The 16,030-nt window shown below is 44.0% G+C and overlaps 1 protein-coding gene across 1 annotated transcript in view; it reads left to right on the forward strand.

Annotated features, from left to right (window-relative positions):
- The window catches only part of EXT1 (exostosin glycosyltransferase 1), a 177,637-nt gene extending 162,931 nt beyond the window's left edge, over positions 1-14,706 (forward strand). Inside the window, exons 5-11 of the mRNA XM_031050573.2 lie at positions 629-761; positions 2,078-2,196; positions 2,903-2,998; positions 5,755-5,844; positions 9,551-9,711; positions 10,862-11,033; positions 14,198-14,706. Of these exons, the coding sequence (XP_030906433.2) occupies positions 629-761; positions 2,078-2,196; positions 2,903-2,998; positions 5,755-5,844; positions 9,551-9,711; positions 10,862-11,033; positions 14,198-14,383 (957 nt within the window). The 3' untranslated portion in view covers positions 14,384-14,706. The remainder of the gene's footprint in view (positions 1-628; positions 762-2,077; positions 2,197-2,902; positions 2,999-5,754; positions 5,845-9,550; positions 9,712-10,861; positions 11,034-14,197) is intronic.
- Positions 14,707-16,030: the final 1,324 nt, after the last annotated feature.

Raw genomic sequence — 16,030 nt, forward strand, 5'->3', positions numbered from 1 at the left:
ACCTTAAAAATCTAGGAATCTATGTCTGTGGCCCTCTACAGAGACAGACAATAGTTGCCAAAATACCTTTTTCTGTTTCCTCCAACAAGGAACTGTTGTAGAGCTGAGATGTGGAATCAGTGATGTATCTGAATGCTAATATCCCTATATAATTAAGCAAAAATGAATAATTAGTGCAGCCTGATTTGCTGAAAGTCTTTGTGGTTTTGAATGCTCTCATTATCTCAAAATAATACCTAGCTCTGTAATACCATCCTCAAATAATTATCTTCTGTGAGTCCTGGATAGTAAAACTGACAATGAACTAATCAGGCTTACAACTGCTAAGACACTCTAATAGACAAAATATTTGTCTTAAAATACAAAATGCAATGAAATGCAAGGTCCCCAGTTCCAGAGGGACTAATGAGGTGCTCTGAAACCTATTGCACAGAGCCTGGGCTGCTGGTGGTGTCCAAGTGTGCAGATTCTGTGTCATTTTAAGAGAGAGTAAGCAGGAATGTTTAGTAATTTGTGTGCCTCAGCTTTTTGCAGAATGGGTGATGATTCCGGTCAGCTGGAGTCCCTGAAGCTTCTACCAGTGACTGTTGCAGCCTATTTAAACATCATTACCTCTCTTGTTTTCCAGATTATTCAGGACAGAATATTTAAGCACATATCACGTAACAGCTTAATATGGAACAAACATCCTGGAGGGTTATTTGTACTGCCACAGTATTCCTCATATCTGGGAGATTTTCCTTACTACTATGCTAATCTCGGTGAGTGAATCCTTGCTATAATCTAATGGTATTTGGAATTTGATCTTCAAGTAGCATGTGGCAAGTGATTTGCCATTCATTTCTAGTTAATGATGCTTTGTGTTTATCCTGTCTCAGTCTTCCCTGACCACTGCAGACTGGAATGTCTCTGATGTATCAACATGCATCATGTGCCTCTCGCTTGCAGAGATGCTTTAAAAAAATCTATGTCCCTTCATACTTTTTAGTTGCCAGTAATTAATGCCTGAGTTGCTGACCCATTCATGGCCTGAGGGGACATACTAGGAATAACTGTTTGCTTGCTTTGTTTATTTGTGCTTGGCAAATTGGAAAAGTGGTAATTTACCCATGACACTTGTTATTGCAGTACATAGTTGGCATGGATTTATTCTCCATATAATTTATTCTCCATATATGTGTCTTCATATGGATCCTACTAGAAGGAATGAATAGAGCTCAGGTTTATGGCTTTTTCCTTAAGGGGAGCTTAAACAATGAGTTCTGCAGGAGAATGTGCCTGCAGGCTGAAGTGATCCTGCTTCCCAGACTGCGGCTGCTTTTGGCTCAGCCTGAGCCATCCCACTTGTGTGGATCTGTACTGCTCACCTGCTAAAAATTCACAGTTAAAAAGGGAGAAAAAGGTTTCTGTGGGAATTTTGATGAAAAATGACTTTGACCCCACACAGATGAATTTAGATGAGACTGAGAGCAGTAATGAAGGGTAGATGCCAGCAGGATCTGTTATTTCAGGCAGAAAAGAAAATCATAGCAAGACAAAAATATCAGAATGGAAGGCAAGGCTGCAAGCACAATTATCAGCTCAGGAGGTAACTGAAGGTGCGTGTGGATGGGGATCGACCCAGAAAGAGCAAAAATGTGACAGAGGCCATAAAGGAACTGGGGAAACTGAACAAACTTCTGGAAGTTGTGGAGATAATCAGTAGAAATCCAGAGCTGGGCAGCAAAACAGAGCCCGTGTCAAGAAAGGCATTTGGTTGAAGAAGCTAGATGTCAATATTATCCATGGGACAAACTGCATGAAAGGAAGAGATTGCAGGACATCTGTGGAAATAGTGAGTAAGAAAAGGCAGTAATTGTGTTGGAGTCAGGGATTTCAGAGGGTGTGGGAGTTAAAGGGAAGTGTGATCTTCTCTGAACCATCTGGTGTTCTTAGTACCCAAGACGAAAGGATATGGCCTAAAAAAACACGGCCAGGTTTGCATTAAGTGCAGATTATTTTTCCATCTCTAGAGTCCTTTAATCTGTACTAACGGGGGCAGTTTTGTCTTTACTGAGCACATATCTCTTAACTCCAGGTCTGAAGCCTCTTTCCACATTCACTGCCGTTATCCACGCAGTAACTCCCCTCGTTTCCCAGTCTCAGCCCGTGCTGAAACTCCTGGTTGCTGTAGCCAAGTCCCAGTACTGTGCACAGGTAAGCAGTGCTGTTTGACTGTCAGTCACACTGGAGACAAAACTACTGTCCCAGGAGTGAAAAGCCTCCTCACTTCAGATCATCTCAGTCCTGTTTTGATCCCCTGTTTTAATTTTGATGTTTCTTCTCTCTGATATTCCTGCTGTCTGTCTGACTGTGGTGGGAGTGGAATAGAGACAGTCATTAAACCCCTTTGTTTCTTGAGGCAGGTAAAATACTGTCTGCACTTTAAAGATGAGGACTATGTGTGCAGCAAGCTGCAAAAGGATGTCTGTGCCTCAAGAGCCGCTGTGTGATCTTCCTTCCTCCTGCTGTGGCTCTTAGTCTCAGCAGTGCCAGGATTTTGGCTTCTCTAGGAGAAACCCTGGGGAGTTCAGGGGGGCACCCTCTTGCAGTGGAGTGTCACGAGTGGTTTAGCCTTTAATGAGAGCCAAAGTAAATCAGTTGCATCCGTATGGCCTGGCTGAGATAGAGACTTTCTGAGCTGCTGTCCAGCCCATATTTGTCTGAGAGAGCATGTATTGTAAATATCTGGAATGGGTGAAATTGCTGCAGGAAGTGCTATTTTTGTACAGATTTGTATCTTCGTTGTTGATTCTGAAACTCCTAACTTGAATTTAACATTTCTGTCTGGAGATCTGAGACCTTACTGTTCGGACTGCATTGCCACAAAGGTCTCTGATCATGGTCCAATATTGTCTTTCAGATTATTGTTTTATGGAATTGTGATAAACCCCTCCCAGCCAAACACCGCTGGCCTGCCACTTCTGTGCCTGTCATAGTCATTGAAGGAGAGAGCAAGGTAGGTAGAGAGAAGCATGGTAAAAGGTTGCCTGTATTCTCCAGTGGGACCAGAATGTAGTTTTCCAGCTGCTTTGGTGAAGCCTTTGTAGTTCCCATAGTTGTGACAGTTCCTTTCTATTCCTTGGCCTTTTGTACCAGTTGGACACAGATTCGCGTTTCATGCATGAGGCCCATGCACTCAGAAGTCATCAGTATGGCAGTTAATGCCATGAATCTGAGATGCACAGGTGGGACACAGTTTTGATATGTGGCCTCAAAAGTGGGTAGTGCTGACCCCATCTTTGGAGATTTCTGTCTCTGCAGGTGCATCAAAAGAGCGATGCAGCCGGATTCATTGAGTCTGAGCAGTCACATTCTAGGTTTGGGGGTTAGCTGTGGATTCAAAAGCAGAGAAGAGATGAGCATGAATGGTATTAAATTGCCTTTGAAAAGTGCCTTCTCTTATGGCCTTGTAGGGTACTGCTGCCAGTGATGGGATCCTACCACTATAAAAAAGGGACACTTGCGTGGGAACAAAACCACCATGTCATCTCTTGCTCTGCCATACACTTGTGTTTTTTACTTCCACAAAGTTGAAATAGACACCGCCTAGGTGAGAGAATAGGGGTTGTTTAAAGTCCACACTGAAGCAGATGGTTCTTTTCCAAGTGCAGGCCTGAGAAGCAGGACTTACTGCTTCTGGACTCTGATTGAGATAGATTTTGGCTGGTCCCCTCTGCAGTCTCTGTCAGATGGCTCTTACATTTCCAAAGGAAACTTGTAGTTGCTTTGGCAGTGTAATCCTAATTTGAATTTATAGTCCTGTCTTTGGTCTTTTCCCCCAGCCACCTTAACAAGGGGAAAGCAAGAGCCCTGCGAGGTTGGCAGATAATGGCTCTTGCCTTAGCTGGCCATGTAAAGAGTGTCTGGGGAGTTGCTGCAGGGCCAAGAAAAGCTGCAGTGATTTCTGAGCCTTTTGAAATTTGTGGGTTTTTTTCTTTCATTTTGGAAAACGTGCAGAGGTGAGATGGAGGAGAAAATCTCTGACCAGTTCTACAGTGTTTGTGGAAATTGGCACAAGCACTGTTTAGATTACAAATGAGTCTCCTGAGTACACAAAGGTGTGTTTATAGTGGACAGTCTCTTCCCTCTAATATCCCAACATATGCCAAATGGCTTCTTGCACCGAAAAGCTGTTTGGACAAAGCTTGCAGAGCCAAAGCAGTGCAATTCAAAGGTTGCACAAAGGAACTGATTTTCATCTTCAGACTTAACTGCAGCATACTGGCAGGCACAGTTACTCCGTGCAGGTGAGAACAGAGGTCTGCCTTTACCTAACCTTCACTCTTCCCCATGAAATCAAGGTGTGTTATCACACCCATTTTACAAAAGGGAGATTTAACTACAAAAGAAAAAATATGGGTAGTCCTAACTCTTGTACTATTTGACAGTTTTACACTGTCTGTAAAAGAGGTGGTCTGAGAACCCAGGTCTCCTGTTGACTGCTTCCTCAGCTTTGCCTTAGCGCAAGTAAAGCAAAACCATCAGCCCCAGCTACATCACCCCTTCCTCACAGCCACTGCCTCCCTGGACCAAGGCCACTGTAGTGATGCAGGGATACTCTACAGACACACACCAGGAGCACCCTGATTATGGAGGCAGAGTGTTTTTTTGAATGGAGGCATAGATTCCAAAGACTTGATTCGAAAGAGATTGCAGGGGATGCAGAGCCATTCATGCCTTTTATGAGGTACATGTAAAGCTGCTCCATCTCCCTGTTTCCATACAGTGATTCCCTCTTACTGGGCCTGATTTTTGTAGTGTTTTCTTGGATAATAAATTAGAAAAGAAGTCTATTAACTATCCAGGCTATTTTTCGCAGCAAATGAGGGAAACAAATTGTGTTGTGTTCTTGTTACTATTCATCAGTTCTCAAAAGGTGCTAATTAGTCTGCTAGCAAAACCATATGGATTCTCATTTCTCATTGTTACCTTTTTGATCCCCACTTGCCGATCTATTTCCTATTTCTTTGAGAACTGTCCTGACATAGTTTTTAAAAGCTTATTCTGCTTATAAATTATCTATATAGCTATATAGAGAGAATTTATATGTGACTTTTAAAAATGCTACAATACCATTATAATTCTTGATGCAGGTGAAGCTCAGCTGATGCACATGTTCTTTAGCATATTTTCCTTTTCTGATGGAGGATGTTGTACCACTTGGCAGCAGCTCCCTGTGGATACAATAGCACAGAGATGGAGCTGTACCACTTTACAGGGGAACAATCCTGGTAGCATAATGTCCTTCACACACAGCCTGGACTGCTTGGCTTCCCAGCTGCATCACATTATGAATGCTGCAGAGTCCTTATCAACAGTCATTATCTTTGATCCTCACACCCCTTAGGAGAGCAGAGGGACAGTCCTAGCTACCAGGGAAAAAGTCCTCCCTAATGAAACTGTAGGTACATCTAATCCTCAGTACAGATCACTGCAATTTGTCACAAGAGGAGAGGATCCTGCTCCAAAGAGGGGGATCTGATCAGAAATTACTCTTCAGGTAGAAGGTGTAGGCTGACTGATGGGGTGATGAAAATGACAGTAGACATTATTTCACTCTTGAGCCGAAGGGTCCTTTCTGTCAGACAGAGATATGTGATGTACATCAGACAAGAGGAGATAAGAGTGGGGAATAAAATGGAGAATTTCTCTCGGAAATGAGTCCTTCAGGTGGTATTTTTTAACTCCCCTTCCTGCCTTCGATACTCACAGGTTATGAGCAGTCGCTTCCTACCCTACGACAACATAGTGACAGATGCAGTGCTAAGCCTGGATGAGGACACCGTGCTTTCAACCACTGAGGTAAGGGTCCCTGTCATCCTGGGGGAGTCTGCTTGGCTCCTCAGCTCAGCCTGAGCACAGCAGATAAGTTCTTCTCTTGGCTTTGTCAGTGAGCAACTGTTGTAAGATTTCCTGCCACGTTCCTCAGATTTAACAGGTTGCACTTGTTTCAGCAACCCTGCCACTGCCTGCCATCACAGGAGCTTTTTGCCCTGGTTGATTGGCTCATCATTAGCATATGGCTCTTCCGTTCCTTATTATTTTAGTAACATAGCTGCAGGCGGGTGTAGGCAGCCAAGAGCAGTCAGCTTTAATACTCTGTTCTCACTTTCCTGATTGGGGTAGCTCTTTCTCCCCCATGTTATCAGTAGGGTGTAGGTGGGGAGGGAAGGGGTGTCAGCAGCAAGGGAATGCTGTCACTCCAAAAGAGCATTGCCACTCTGGTGCAGGATTTCACTGAGGAATACTCTCTCACCATTGTCACCCCATAAAACTGGAGAGCTTTGCTAGTTTAGATGTTGGAGTGTTTGTGCCAAGAGCAAGAGAGTGCTAAGAAAAGAAACATACTGTAGAAAACCAATTTTTACAACTGGGATGAGTATTGATTTCTGGAACCTCTTCCTGAGAAACACAGGGGAAACTGATGACAATTTATATAAAGTGCAATATTTGGGAAATACATTATTGATGATGGCCAGGGAATAGCTTGAAAAACTTGATTTTCTTGGTTTTCCCTTTTTTTTCCCCATGTTCATGGCCATTCCCTTCTCCCCAGTTCACCTTTATAAAAATGCTTTATTTCAGTGGTAAGAGTCTTTCACTGATGCTACCACTACTTATATGTCAGTGAAGACATGCTTGACATTGGTCACCAGACACTGCTGTATACCATGTCACTGAATTAATTTTAAATGAATGATAGATTTAAATGAAGAATGAAATAGCAACCACTCTTCTCCCCAGTACAGGTTTATGGTGCTGTGGTTAGACTGCTCCAGAAGCAGCCAGGGTTAGCCCTCTTTTGCTGCACAGATGGAAGAAGTCGGCATTAAACCTATTTGATACCAAGAGTACACCTTAGTAGTTTCTGCTAGATGAGGAGCAATACGGCTGCTGCCAAGGCACTTGTGTGCAAAGCCGTGCACAGCCAAAACACCCCAAAACCTATAAAAGGCATTTATCCTAGCAATTTCTTGCCAGGTAGGTTGTTGCTCAGGCCGAAGGGTCCCATCTGAGCTTCCCTGGGGACCATGGTAAGACCTCTCATGCACTTCATTGCTCTGAGGTGGTATTTACAGTAATCTAGCCGGTGGATTTCATAAGGATTTGGGGCTTTGCTTTGTTTTGACTGGTATTTAGTCCTCATCCAAACTTTGGAGTCATTCAGGCTTCTGGAACGCATATGAAGTAAATAGTGTTTCTCATTTGGCTTGGCCCTGCTTTCCCCTAAACATTCTGAAACACAAATATTTGTTGTTGTGTGAGACAACATACACATTTCTTTGTGGCTTCCTCCCTCCTGTGAGCAGCTTGTAGCTGATATTGCATGTTTGCATAGAGGGTATTGGTCTTATGAGCGCCAGTGTCCCCTGCGCTGCAGAGAACCAACAAGGCAGCTTTTGCTAGCATCAGCCTTGCAGCTTTAGCGTGCCTCTGCATGGGTGACAGGGACAGCAGCTCTCTTTGGTGGCTCTCTGTGAGGAACTGGGTTGTTTCTATTACTTCACTTCCCTTGTCGTACAACTTGGGCAAAGAAACAGTATATTGAAACACTGACATGAAGTGTTTGGTGTGAAGCTTCCCTTGATATTAGCTGCTCATGGTTGGTCATTGTGGCAATTTCAGAGCTCAGAAAAAGCAACTTAGAAACATGGTCAAACACGATCACATTCCTGTTGAGAGGAACCGTTACCAAGCACATCCTCCACACTGTCCAGCTCTAGTGCAGTAGAGGTTTTCCATTCACAACAGAATGACACATGATGGCTTTTATGAGAGAAGGTGTTTCATGTGAGCAGAGGGATGTTTGCCTGGGAAGTAATTAGAAATCAGCATGGGTCAGAAGTGGTACAGAGACTGGCAGCATGGTTGGCTTTTCCTGCTGATCAGCTGAGTGATAATGCTAGGAAATGATACAGGATGGTGACTGGGGATTTCTTTTAAAGGGCAATTTCTCCTACGGTGGTTGCTTTAGTGCATCTCCCGGACCAGTACTTGAAAGCACAAGTGAGGGCACCAAATGCAGCTGCTTTGTTATTTATTTGAGATTCTCAGACTTCGCTAAAGAAAACAGATGTCACATTTTATGGGAAAGGCCTTTACAGGGAAAAAAAGAAACCCAACCACTTTAGCTCTTTCATGTGGTATTGATTTAGATGAGATCAGAACTATCACAACGGTAACTGGTTTGTGCACATTGTCTTTCTAGTTGGCCTCAGATTCCTTGAAACAGCTTGAAAGAAAATAACCAGTCCCTAACTTTGTGTTCCAGTACATGTGTGACTCTTCTGTTTCATAAAAACACTTGTAAATGTGAGAAGTCTGGCAGTAATCACACAATGTGACTGTTCTCAGAGCAGTTATTCTTTATCTAACCTCAACACACTTGACTTTGGCTGGGTTCTTGGAAGGTTTTTTGAGCATTTTTGAGCAGTTTTAGGTCCCTTTGGTACTGGAGGGAAATCTGAGTGCAGCGCAGATACAAAACTCATTTTCCTGGGTTGGACTGAGGCAACTAGAATTGCTCTTTTTAAAATCTCAGGCCAGCTTGAGCTCCAGAATCTTAAGTTGAAGTGGAGAGACTTCAACCATCCAACTTCACAGTGGTCACAATCTTCCCATATGTATTTTTACCAACCTCCTTTCAAATCTAGTGCAGACAGGCCTTCCACAAATGACCCAAATCATCCCTTTCCTGGTGTCGCCAGGATTTGTTTGGAGGGATCCTGGGATAGCAACGTCCTATCACCTTTTTAGTCCTCAGATATCTGAGTTGTTAAAGTAGTTGCAACAAGACGATAAACAGAAAAATCCCTCTTGGCAGAATTTGACATCTTCTTGTGGCTCATACAGCATCGAGCATTTTTCTTACTGCATATGCTTCTAAAGCGATTTAACTACATGGGAATCTTGCATTCCTCTTTATTAGGCTGTATGTTTAAATATTTTGAGCATATAGACAGCCTTAAAAGTACAACCTGCACAATTCTTAAAGGCTCAGAATGGATGGGGAATATAGAAGGACTCCTTATTGATTGCCTGTTCTAATCTCGCTGACCCACCCTTATAATTTAAGGTGCTTGACTCCTGGTTTTCCAGGCTTTGCGTTAACGGATCAAGATAGTTGGTGGGATTCACAAAGACATGCAAAAGTTTCAGCTTTCCACGCAGCTAGTACCACTTTATATTTCATCTAAGCATAAATACATGCACCTACACCCATTCTTTTTGTAACTAGAAAAGGTTTGATGTGTAAAGGGCAAGCTTGAAAATGTTAATGTAATACTGTGATGCTCTAAACTCTCTTTAATAGGAACCATTAAAATGTGCATAATTACAGGGCAAAATGTCAAGCAGTCAGTTTAATTTACTGATGAATACATGGAATTAACGTTTTGCAACAGTTCCAAGATTCTGAATTATGAATTAGTGGCAAGGTAATATTTTGTTTTGTTGACATTTGTTGAAGCAATTTTGGTATTCATTTGGCCTGTGCCTTTGTCTGCAGGTGGATTTTGCCTTTACAGTTTGGCAGAGTTTTCCAGAGAGGATTGTAGGGTACCCTGCTCGCAGTCACTTCTGGGACAACACTAAGGAGAGGTGGGGGTATACCTCCAAATGGACTAATGACTATTCCATGGTATTGACAGGAGCTGCTATTTACCACAAGTAAGAACCTAGAGCATCTGCTGTCTTCCTTCTGTATGAAACAAAATAGTAAGGGGGGTGGGAAGAGGGGGTGAAGAACATTCTTCCGGGGAGGGGGAAAAATGAAAAGATAATAAATGGGTCTACTTTTTATGGGGTAATAATTTAAGTTCTTGGTTTAGCTCTGGGGATCTGGTAATCATTATTGCGCTTGTTTGGTCTCTTTGAAGTCACTTGTATTTTGAAGCAGTCGGACTGCTCTTTTTAACATCAGGAATTACACACTTCAAAGAGTTCCCGAATTCATTAAGCTGCTCTGCTGAATGGCCTGTAGCATAGCAGAAAGGAGGTTACTTCCAGACCAGCTCTGGGTATGTGTTGGCTGACATATGCAAACTGCAAAGTCTCCTGGCTACTCTAGAAATGGAGTACAGTGGACATGTCACAGATAAGCATACTGCAGCATGTTGGAAAAAAACTCTGTTCAGCAGACAAAAGACCTCTCTAGGTGTTAGGAAAAAGTCAGCAAATTCTGGAGTATCTAGTCCACATCCCTGCAGAAGACAAGACAAGCCATGGGGAATCATACAGGATCTTATTTCCCAAAGGAAAATAGATTCAACAGTAAGAATCATAAATGGTTTGGGTTGGAAGGAACATTAAACATCATCCAGGTCCAACCCCCTGCCCTGGGCAGTGACACCTTTCTCTAGACTAGGTTTCTCAGAGCCCCAGCCAACCTGACCTTGAACAATTCCAGGAATGGGGAATCCACAAGGATGGTAGGGACAGTAGTAGGCCAGTGTAATAATGTTCTTTCCAACTGAACAACTTGGAAAGAACCGGTGAAGGATTAATTCATCCCTGTTGTCTATGACATTATAGCAGTGTGGTGCTCTCTTCCATGCTTCTCCATTATGTTGATACTTAGGTCTGCATTAATTCTTTCAACCCAGTTACAAAAAAGGCGCAGGTTTTGTTTCTCCATTAGCACTATTTAATGTATTGATGAGACACTGAATTGCTCTCGTTGTTTGAGGCTGAAGAAAAGAAGTGGTATAGCCAGGATTGAGTGCAAAACTTGTGTCTGAATTGAGATAGACATTTCCTGGAGTTGGTAATCCCTGAAAGCCCAGTGACTGGTATTAATAATGCTGCTGTTGGTTTACAGATATTATCACTACCTGTACACTCATTACCTGCCTGCCAGCCTAAAGAATATGGTGGACCAACTGGCCAATTGTGAGGACATTCTAATGAATTTTTTGGTGTCAGCTGTGACAAAATTGCCTCCAATCAAAGTAACACAGAAAAAACAATATAAGGAGACCATGATGGGACAGGTATGTATCCACAGCATGTTTTAGCAGTTAGGAAGTACTGGTAATGTAATGGCTTGACTTCTAGGTTAGGCTTACAGAGCAGTGCCATTCTGTCATTTCTCTTGCAGTTTTTAGTTTAGCAGGACTGTAAATAGACTTTAGATACCGCTTATTATAATGAAAGAAAAGGAGAAAAGTCTAACATCTACTGTGGATGACTGCTGGTCTTCATAGTTTTCTGACAGTGTTATTCACAGTGATCCCAAACTCATGGAATTGATGATTGTGGTGACCGAATTTCAGGTAAACTCTAGTTTTCTAATGAAATTAGGTCTAAAATTAAATATTCTAGACCAAAGACCTAGTCATGGAATGCTGGATGCAGAAGTAAATCCTAGAAGGGTTTTCTGGTTCTTATTACTATTAATTAATCCAGTGTACTAGGCTGTCCCTGTGCTATTGTAAAGCATACAGTGTGATTCAAGCACTGACATCAGATTGTCACAACAGAGGTAATTTGTGATATTCACGGTTTTTTTCTATAAGGAACATTTTGTGCTGTGGTCATGCCATCACTCACAAGCAGTCATGAAATGCTTGATTTAGATCCTCTTCCAGCTACTGGATAAGCACTCTGTCATTGCAGAAATGCATATACCTTCCAGTAACAGGGGTACAGGGTAACCTGAGGGCGCTTTTCCTCCTGCTCTGTGTGGGACAGGGATGGGAGGAATAGCAAATCCTGCAAGACCTGCAAGTCCTAAACAGCCTACCACCCGTGATGTCATGGTATTTCTGATCCTTACTACAAATACTACCATGATTACTGGGGGGGTGAGAGGGCAGAAGAAAGAAGGGGCCCACTATTTTTCCCTCAAATTTTCTCCTATTAGCATTACTTGGATCTTTGACTGGGGAGTGGCCATGTCAGTTTGTAGGCTGCCTATCTATGCCATTGCGCTTTCATATGAGTTATAGGTAGCATTCAGCAATTCTGACTCATCTGGGTACCCAGGAGTCCTTCTGTGTACACAAAGATGCCATCCAGAAAGTACCTATTGCTTCCAGTTTGAGCTTCACCTCTCCACAGGGCCATGCACTGGTTGTTTGGCAAAGTCTGAACATCCATTTTTCTTCCTATAGCACGGGTGACATGAGTCAGCCATGAACTATAACTCTGTCCTAAAGACAAGTTGTTCCTGCAGCTTTGGGAAATGTAAAGGACCATGTTCATAATTCCTTGAAAGACAAATAAAAAATTAGCATAACCTCGGTGTTGTGACAGAGATTAATGGTGCTATGGAAATTCACTGTTAATGGCTGGAATGTCTGCTATAATCCTCTAGCAACAAGCTTTTGCTTGCTCTGTAGTGGCTTGGTATAATAAGAGTCTGTAGTCAATGCACGTTATAATCAATGCACATTATAACCTACTGCTTGAGCTAAACTGGATAGGCCTTGGACAAAGATCAAGTCTGATACAGCATTCATTTGGCAAGTCCCTGACATCATCAGTTTCTTCATGTTCCAATTAGCATACTTTGAGTATATTAATCTGTTATTTGTTTCTAAAGTATAGTGGAAATGTAAGTGCTAAAGAGAAATGCGTGAGAAGTGGCACAAAAACCCCTTAGGTTCTCAGCATTCATACTTTATCTTAAATAATAGTTTTATTATGTTTATAAATATAGTTTAGGTATAGATAAAGAATAGTAACTGCTTCAGAGCTGTTAAGGCCTTATTTTTCCAGAGGTGCTGAGTTTCGATGGGCTTTCATAGGAATTAAAGCAGCCCTCAGCTTTGCAATATCAGGCCATAGTGTTTTGCATGTGTGCATGCAAAGACCGTGGTCTTTTCCTTGGGTCAGGGTTTAACATGATGTAATGGGGAACTCCAGTTAATTCTCTCTGTTCATAAGACAGTACTGTCTTATGTACTGGCCTCAGCCAGTGGGATTCCTGGAAGCACCCTGCTTGTCCCTGCAGGACATCTACACACATGAGTAATGCCAAGTACGTAAGGGCTTACACTGAGCTCAGTTAGAAGCTGGTTAAAATTATTTGTGTATAAATTTCTGCAGATCTGGACTGCAGAAGTGTGTTTTTAACCCAAGAAACCATCGCAACGTGTTTTCATCCTATGGCTGAAAGCTGTGGGCAGCAGCAGGCCTGCGTTTTGGCTGTGCTACTCCAGTGGGAAGCTGTGGCCTTCTTGACTTGACTGGCGGTTTTTAAGGACTTGTTTTATCTCTGAAATAACTGGAGGTTTGGGGAGAAGAGTTTGGGTGAAGTAGTGCAGGAGGGCTCTGGGAGGGCTGCTGGCCGGTATCATGCTCCAGGTCAGGCTGGCTCATGGCTGAACCCGGGTGCGCTGCCCTCAGCGCTGCTTTGGAAGCCAGCCAGCTCACCATCACCAGCAGCTGCTGCGGGCAGCGTGTCCTTCGCCTTGTTTAAACCCTGCCACTGGGCAGGTTTCACACGTTATGGAATCACTGGGGTTGGAAGGGACCTCTGGAGATCATCCAGTCCTGCTAAGCCAGGGTACACAGCAATGTGTCCAGGCAGGTTCTGAATGCCTCCAGACAGGGAGGCTGCACAACCCCTGACCAGCCTGTTCAGTGCTCTGACACCCTCAGCGTATAAAAGTTCTTCTTCATGTTGACATGAAACTTCTTGTGCTTTAGTTTATGGCCATTGCTCCTTGTCCTGTCACTGGGCACCACTGGAGAGAGTCTGGCACCGTTTTCCTGGCACCCACCTTTGAATTACATATATGCATTAATGAAATCCCCTCTCAGTTTTCTCTAGACTAAACAGGCCCAGCTTCCTCAATCTCTCCTCATAAGAGAGATGCTCCAGACCCATAATCATCATGTCTGTGGCCCTCCACTGACCCTCTCCAGTAGTTCCTTGTCTTTCTTGTGTGGAGGAGGCGAGAACTGAACACAGCGCTCCAGATGTGTCTCAAACCTGCCTGGGCAGGGTTGAGTAGAGGGGCAGGATCACCTCCATGCACCTTCTGTCCACACTCCTCCAGATGCACCCTGGCTTTCAGCCACCTCAGAGCCACCTCAGAGCCTCTGCAGTGTGGTGCAGCTCAGCCTCATGCCCATCCCTTCCCACCATGCATTCCCCATTGTGTTGTGTCATGGCCGAGGTCTGACTCCTGCTCTTCTCTCCACACAGACATCCCGGGCCTCGCGCTGGGCCGACCCCGACCACTTTGCCCAGCGGCAGAGCTGCATGAACACTTTTGCCAGCTGGTTTGGCTATATGCCGCTGATCCACTCACAGATGAGGCTCGACCCTGTCCTCTTTAAAGACCAGGTCTCCATCCTGAGGAAGAAGTACCGAGACATCGAACGACTCTGAGGAGCGCTGCTGATGGGTCCGAGCTGCCCTCTGCGGCCATCAGCGCATGGAGCCAGACTGTGCCAGAGACAGCGAGCGCCTGGCCCCGGCGAGCGGCATGCCAGGATGCTGGAATGCCAGGATGCTGGAATGCTGGGATGCCGGGTGCGCTGCTCCGGACTGCGCCCAGCCGCCCGGCAGGCTTCTGCCGCTCGAGGCTAGGTCGTGTACAGTTTCATTATGGAACATTAAATAATTATTTTTGAAATGATTGCTATGCAGGTTTAAACTTTTTTAATGATCAAAAAAAACCCTATTAAAAACAGAGTTCTTTCTTTAATCAACATCGTGTTGGGTGTGAGTATTTCAAAGCTGCCGTTTCTTTCTCTCGTGTATTTGATTGTCAATGCAGTTTTCATTCATTTTTCCCTGAACAGTTAAACACTTGAATCTCATGGGCGGAAAATGCAGTGGGTTCAGCAACAAGCTGAGCACAAGCAGGGCAGAACCAAGAATCTTTGTTCTCATTTACTCTGACTTTTTAATTTCCTTTCCTGTTTTCCCCAAGCCAGTAGCATCCACTGTGGCAGAACTCCTTTGGAGCTAGACAAGAGCATAGGCCATTCTGGCTGGAGTCCCCGTTTTTAAAGGCAGTCGGCCTTCCTGTGTAGGGAGGGAAGAACGCTACTCCCAAGGAGCAAGCCAGAGGAGCAAGCAGGTACATGGAGCACAGAGAGGCTTCAGTCACATCAGGTTGTGTATTCCAGTAGCAGAGGTGCATCCCATCCCAAACAGCCATGTCGGGGCAGTCAGCAGGGCCAGCGTGATGTCTGCACCCCCTGCGTGACTCCCTGCTGCCCGGGGCAAGGGTGCTGCTTGGCCAGGGCATCTCAGTCTCTAGAAGTGGCTTTGTTCTGAGGGCAGAAGGGGTGTTGGCAAAGGAAGAAAAGCATGTTAGTGCTTGCAGCGCAGGAGTTTGGCCTGTAACAAACTGGTTTATTTGAAATCAGAGCTGGCCTTCTCTTTCCTTTTTGTTGGAAGTGCAAATAAATGAAGAAATTCCCTCCTGGGGGTCTAACACGTGAAGTAAAGTGTATGGTCAGACACTCGGTGCTGGTGGCAGCAGGTGCTCCCAGGCATACTCAGGGTAGGGTAACTTGGGGGGAAAGATCTGCCCTGAAATCCCGGCATTGCTTACACTCCAAAGTGAGTTTAGCTTTTCAAATGGAAGTATTTTTAAGTGAAGTATTTCAGTTGTTTATTTCTCTTGGGTGCTTTGCTTATTTATGTGCTTCTTTACATTGAAAAATGAAAACAAAAGCAGTGATTTGGGTCAGGAAGTTGCCATTCTGATTTGCTAAGAAAATAAGCACTTTAAAAGCAGTTTGAACTCTCACATTTTGATGAGGGGCATTTGGGGCGCTCTGTAACAATCGCCTTCCCCAAAAGCTCTGTTAAGGTCACGGTGAGAGTATTGTGCTGATGCCCAGAAGACCAGCAAGCCTTTTTATACCTCATTCCTTTATAAACAGGCAGTCTGGAAGCAGGGGAGAAGATTAGCTGGAGTGCTAGGAAGGGTGGACCAGAATTACCACATTTTATTCAGGTTTAAGCATGGATTTATTATACAGCTTTAAGGAACTCCCATAACCAAGTGCTGCCTCAGTT

The sequence above is a fragment of the Melopsittacus undulatus genome, chromosome 1 (genome assembly GCF_012275295.1).
Source record: "Melopsittacus undulatus isolate bMelUnd1 chromosome 1, bMelUnd1.mat.Z, whole genome shotgun sequence".
In the NCBI taxonomy this organism is placed as follows: Eukaryota; Metazoa; Chordata; class Aves; order Psittaciformes; family Psittaculidae; genus Melopsittacus; species Melopsittacus undulatus.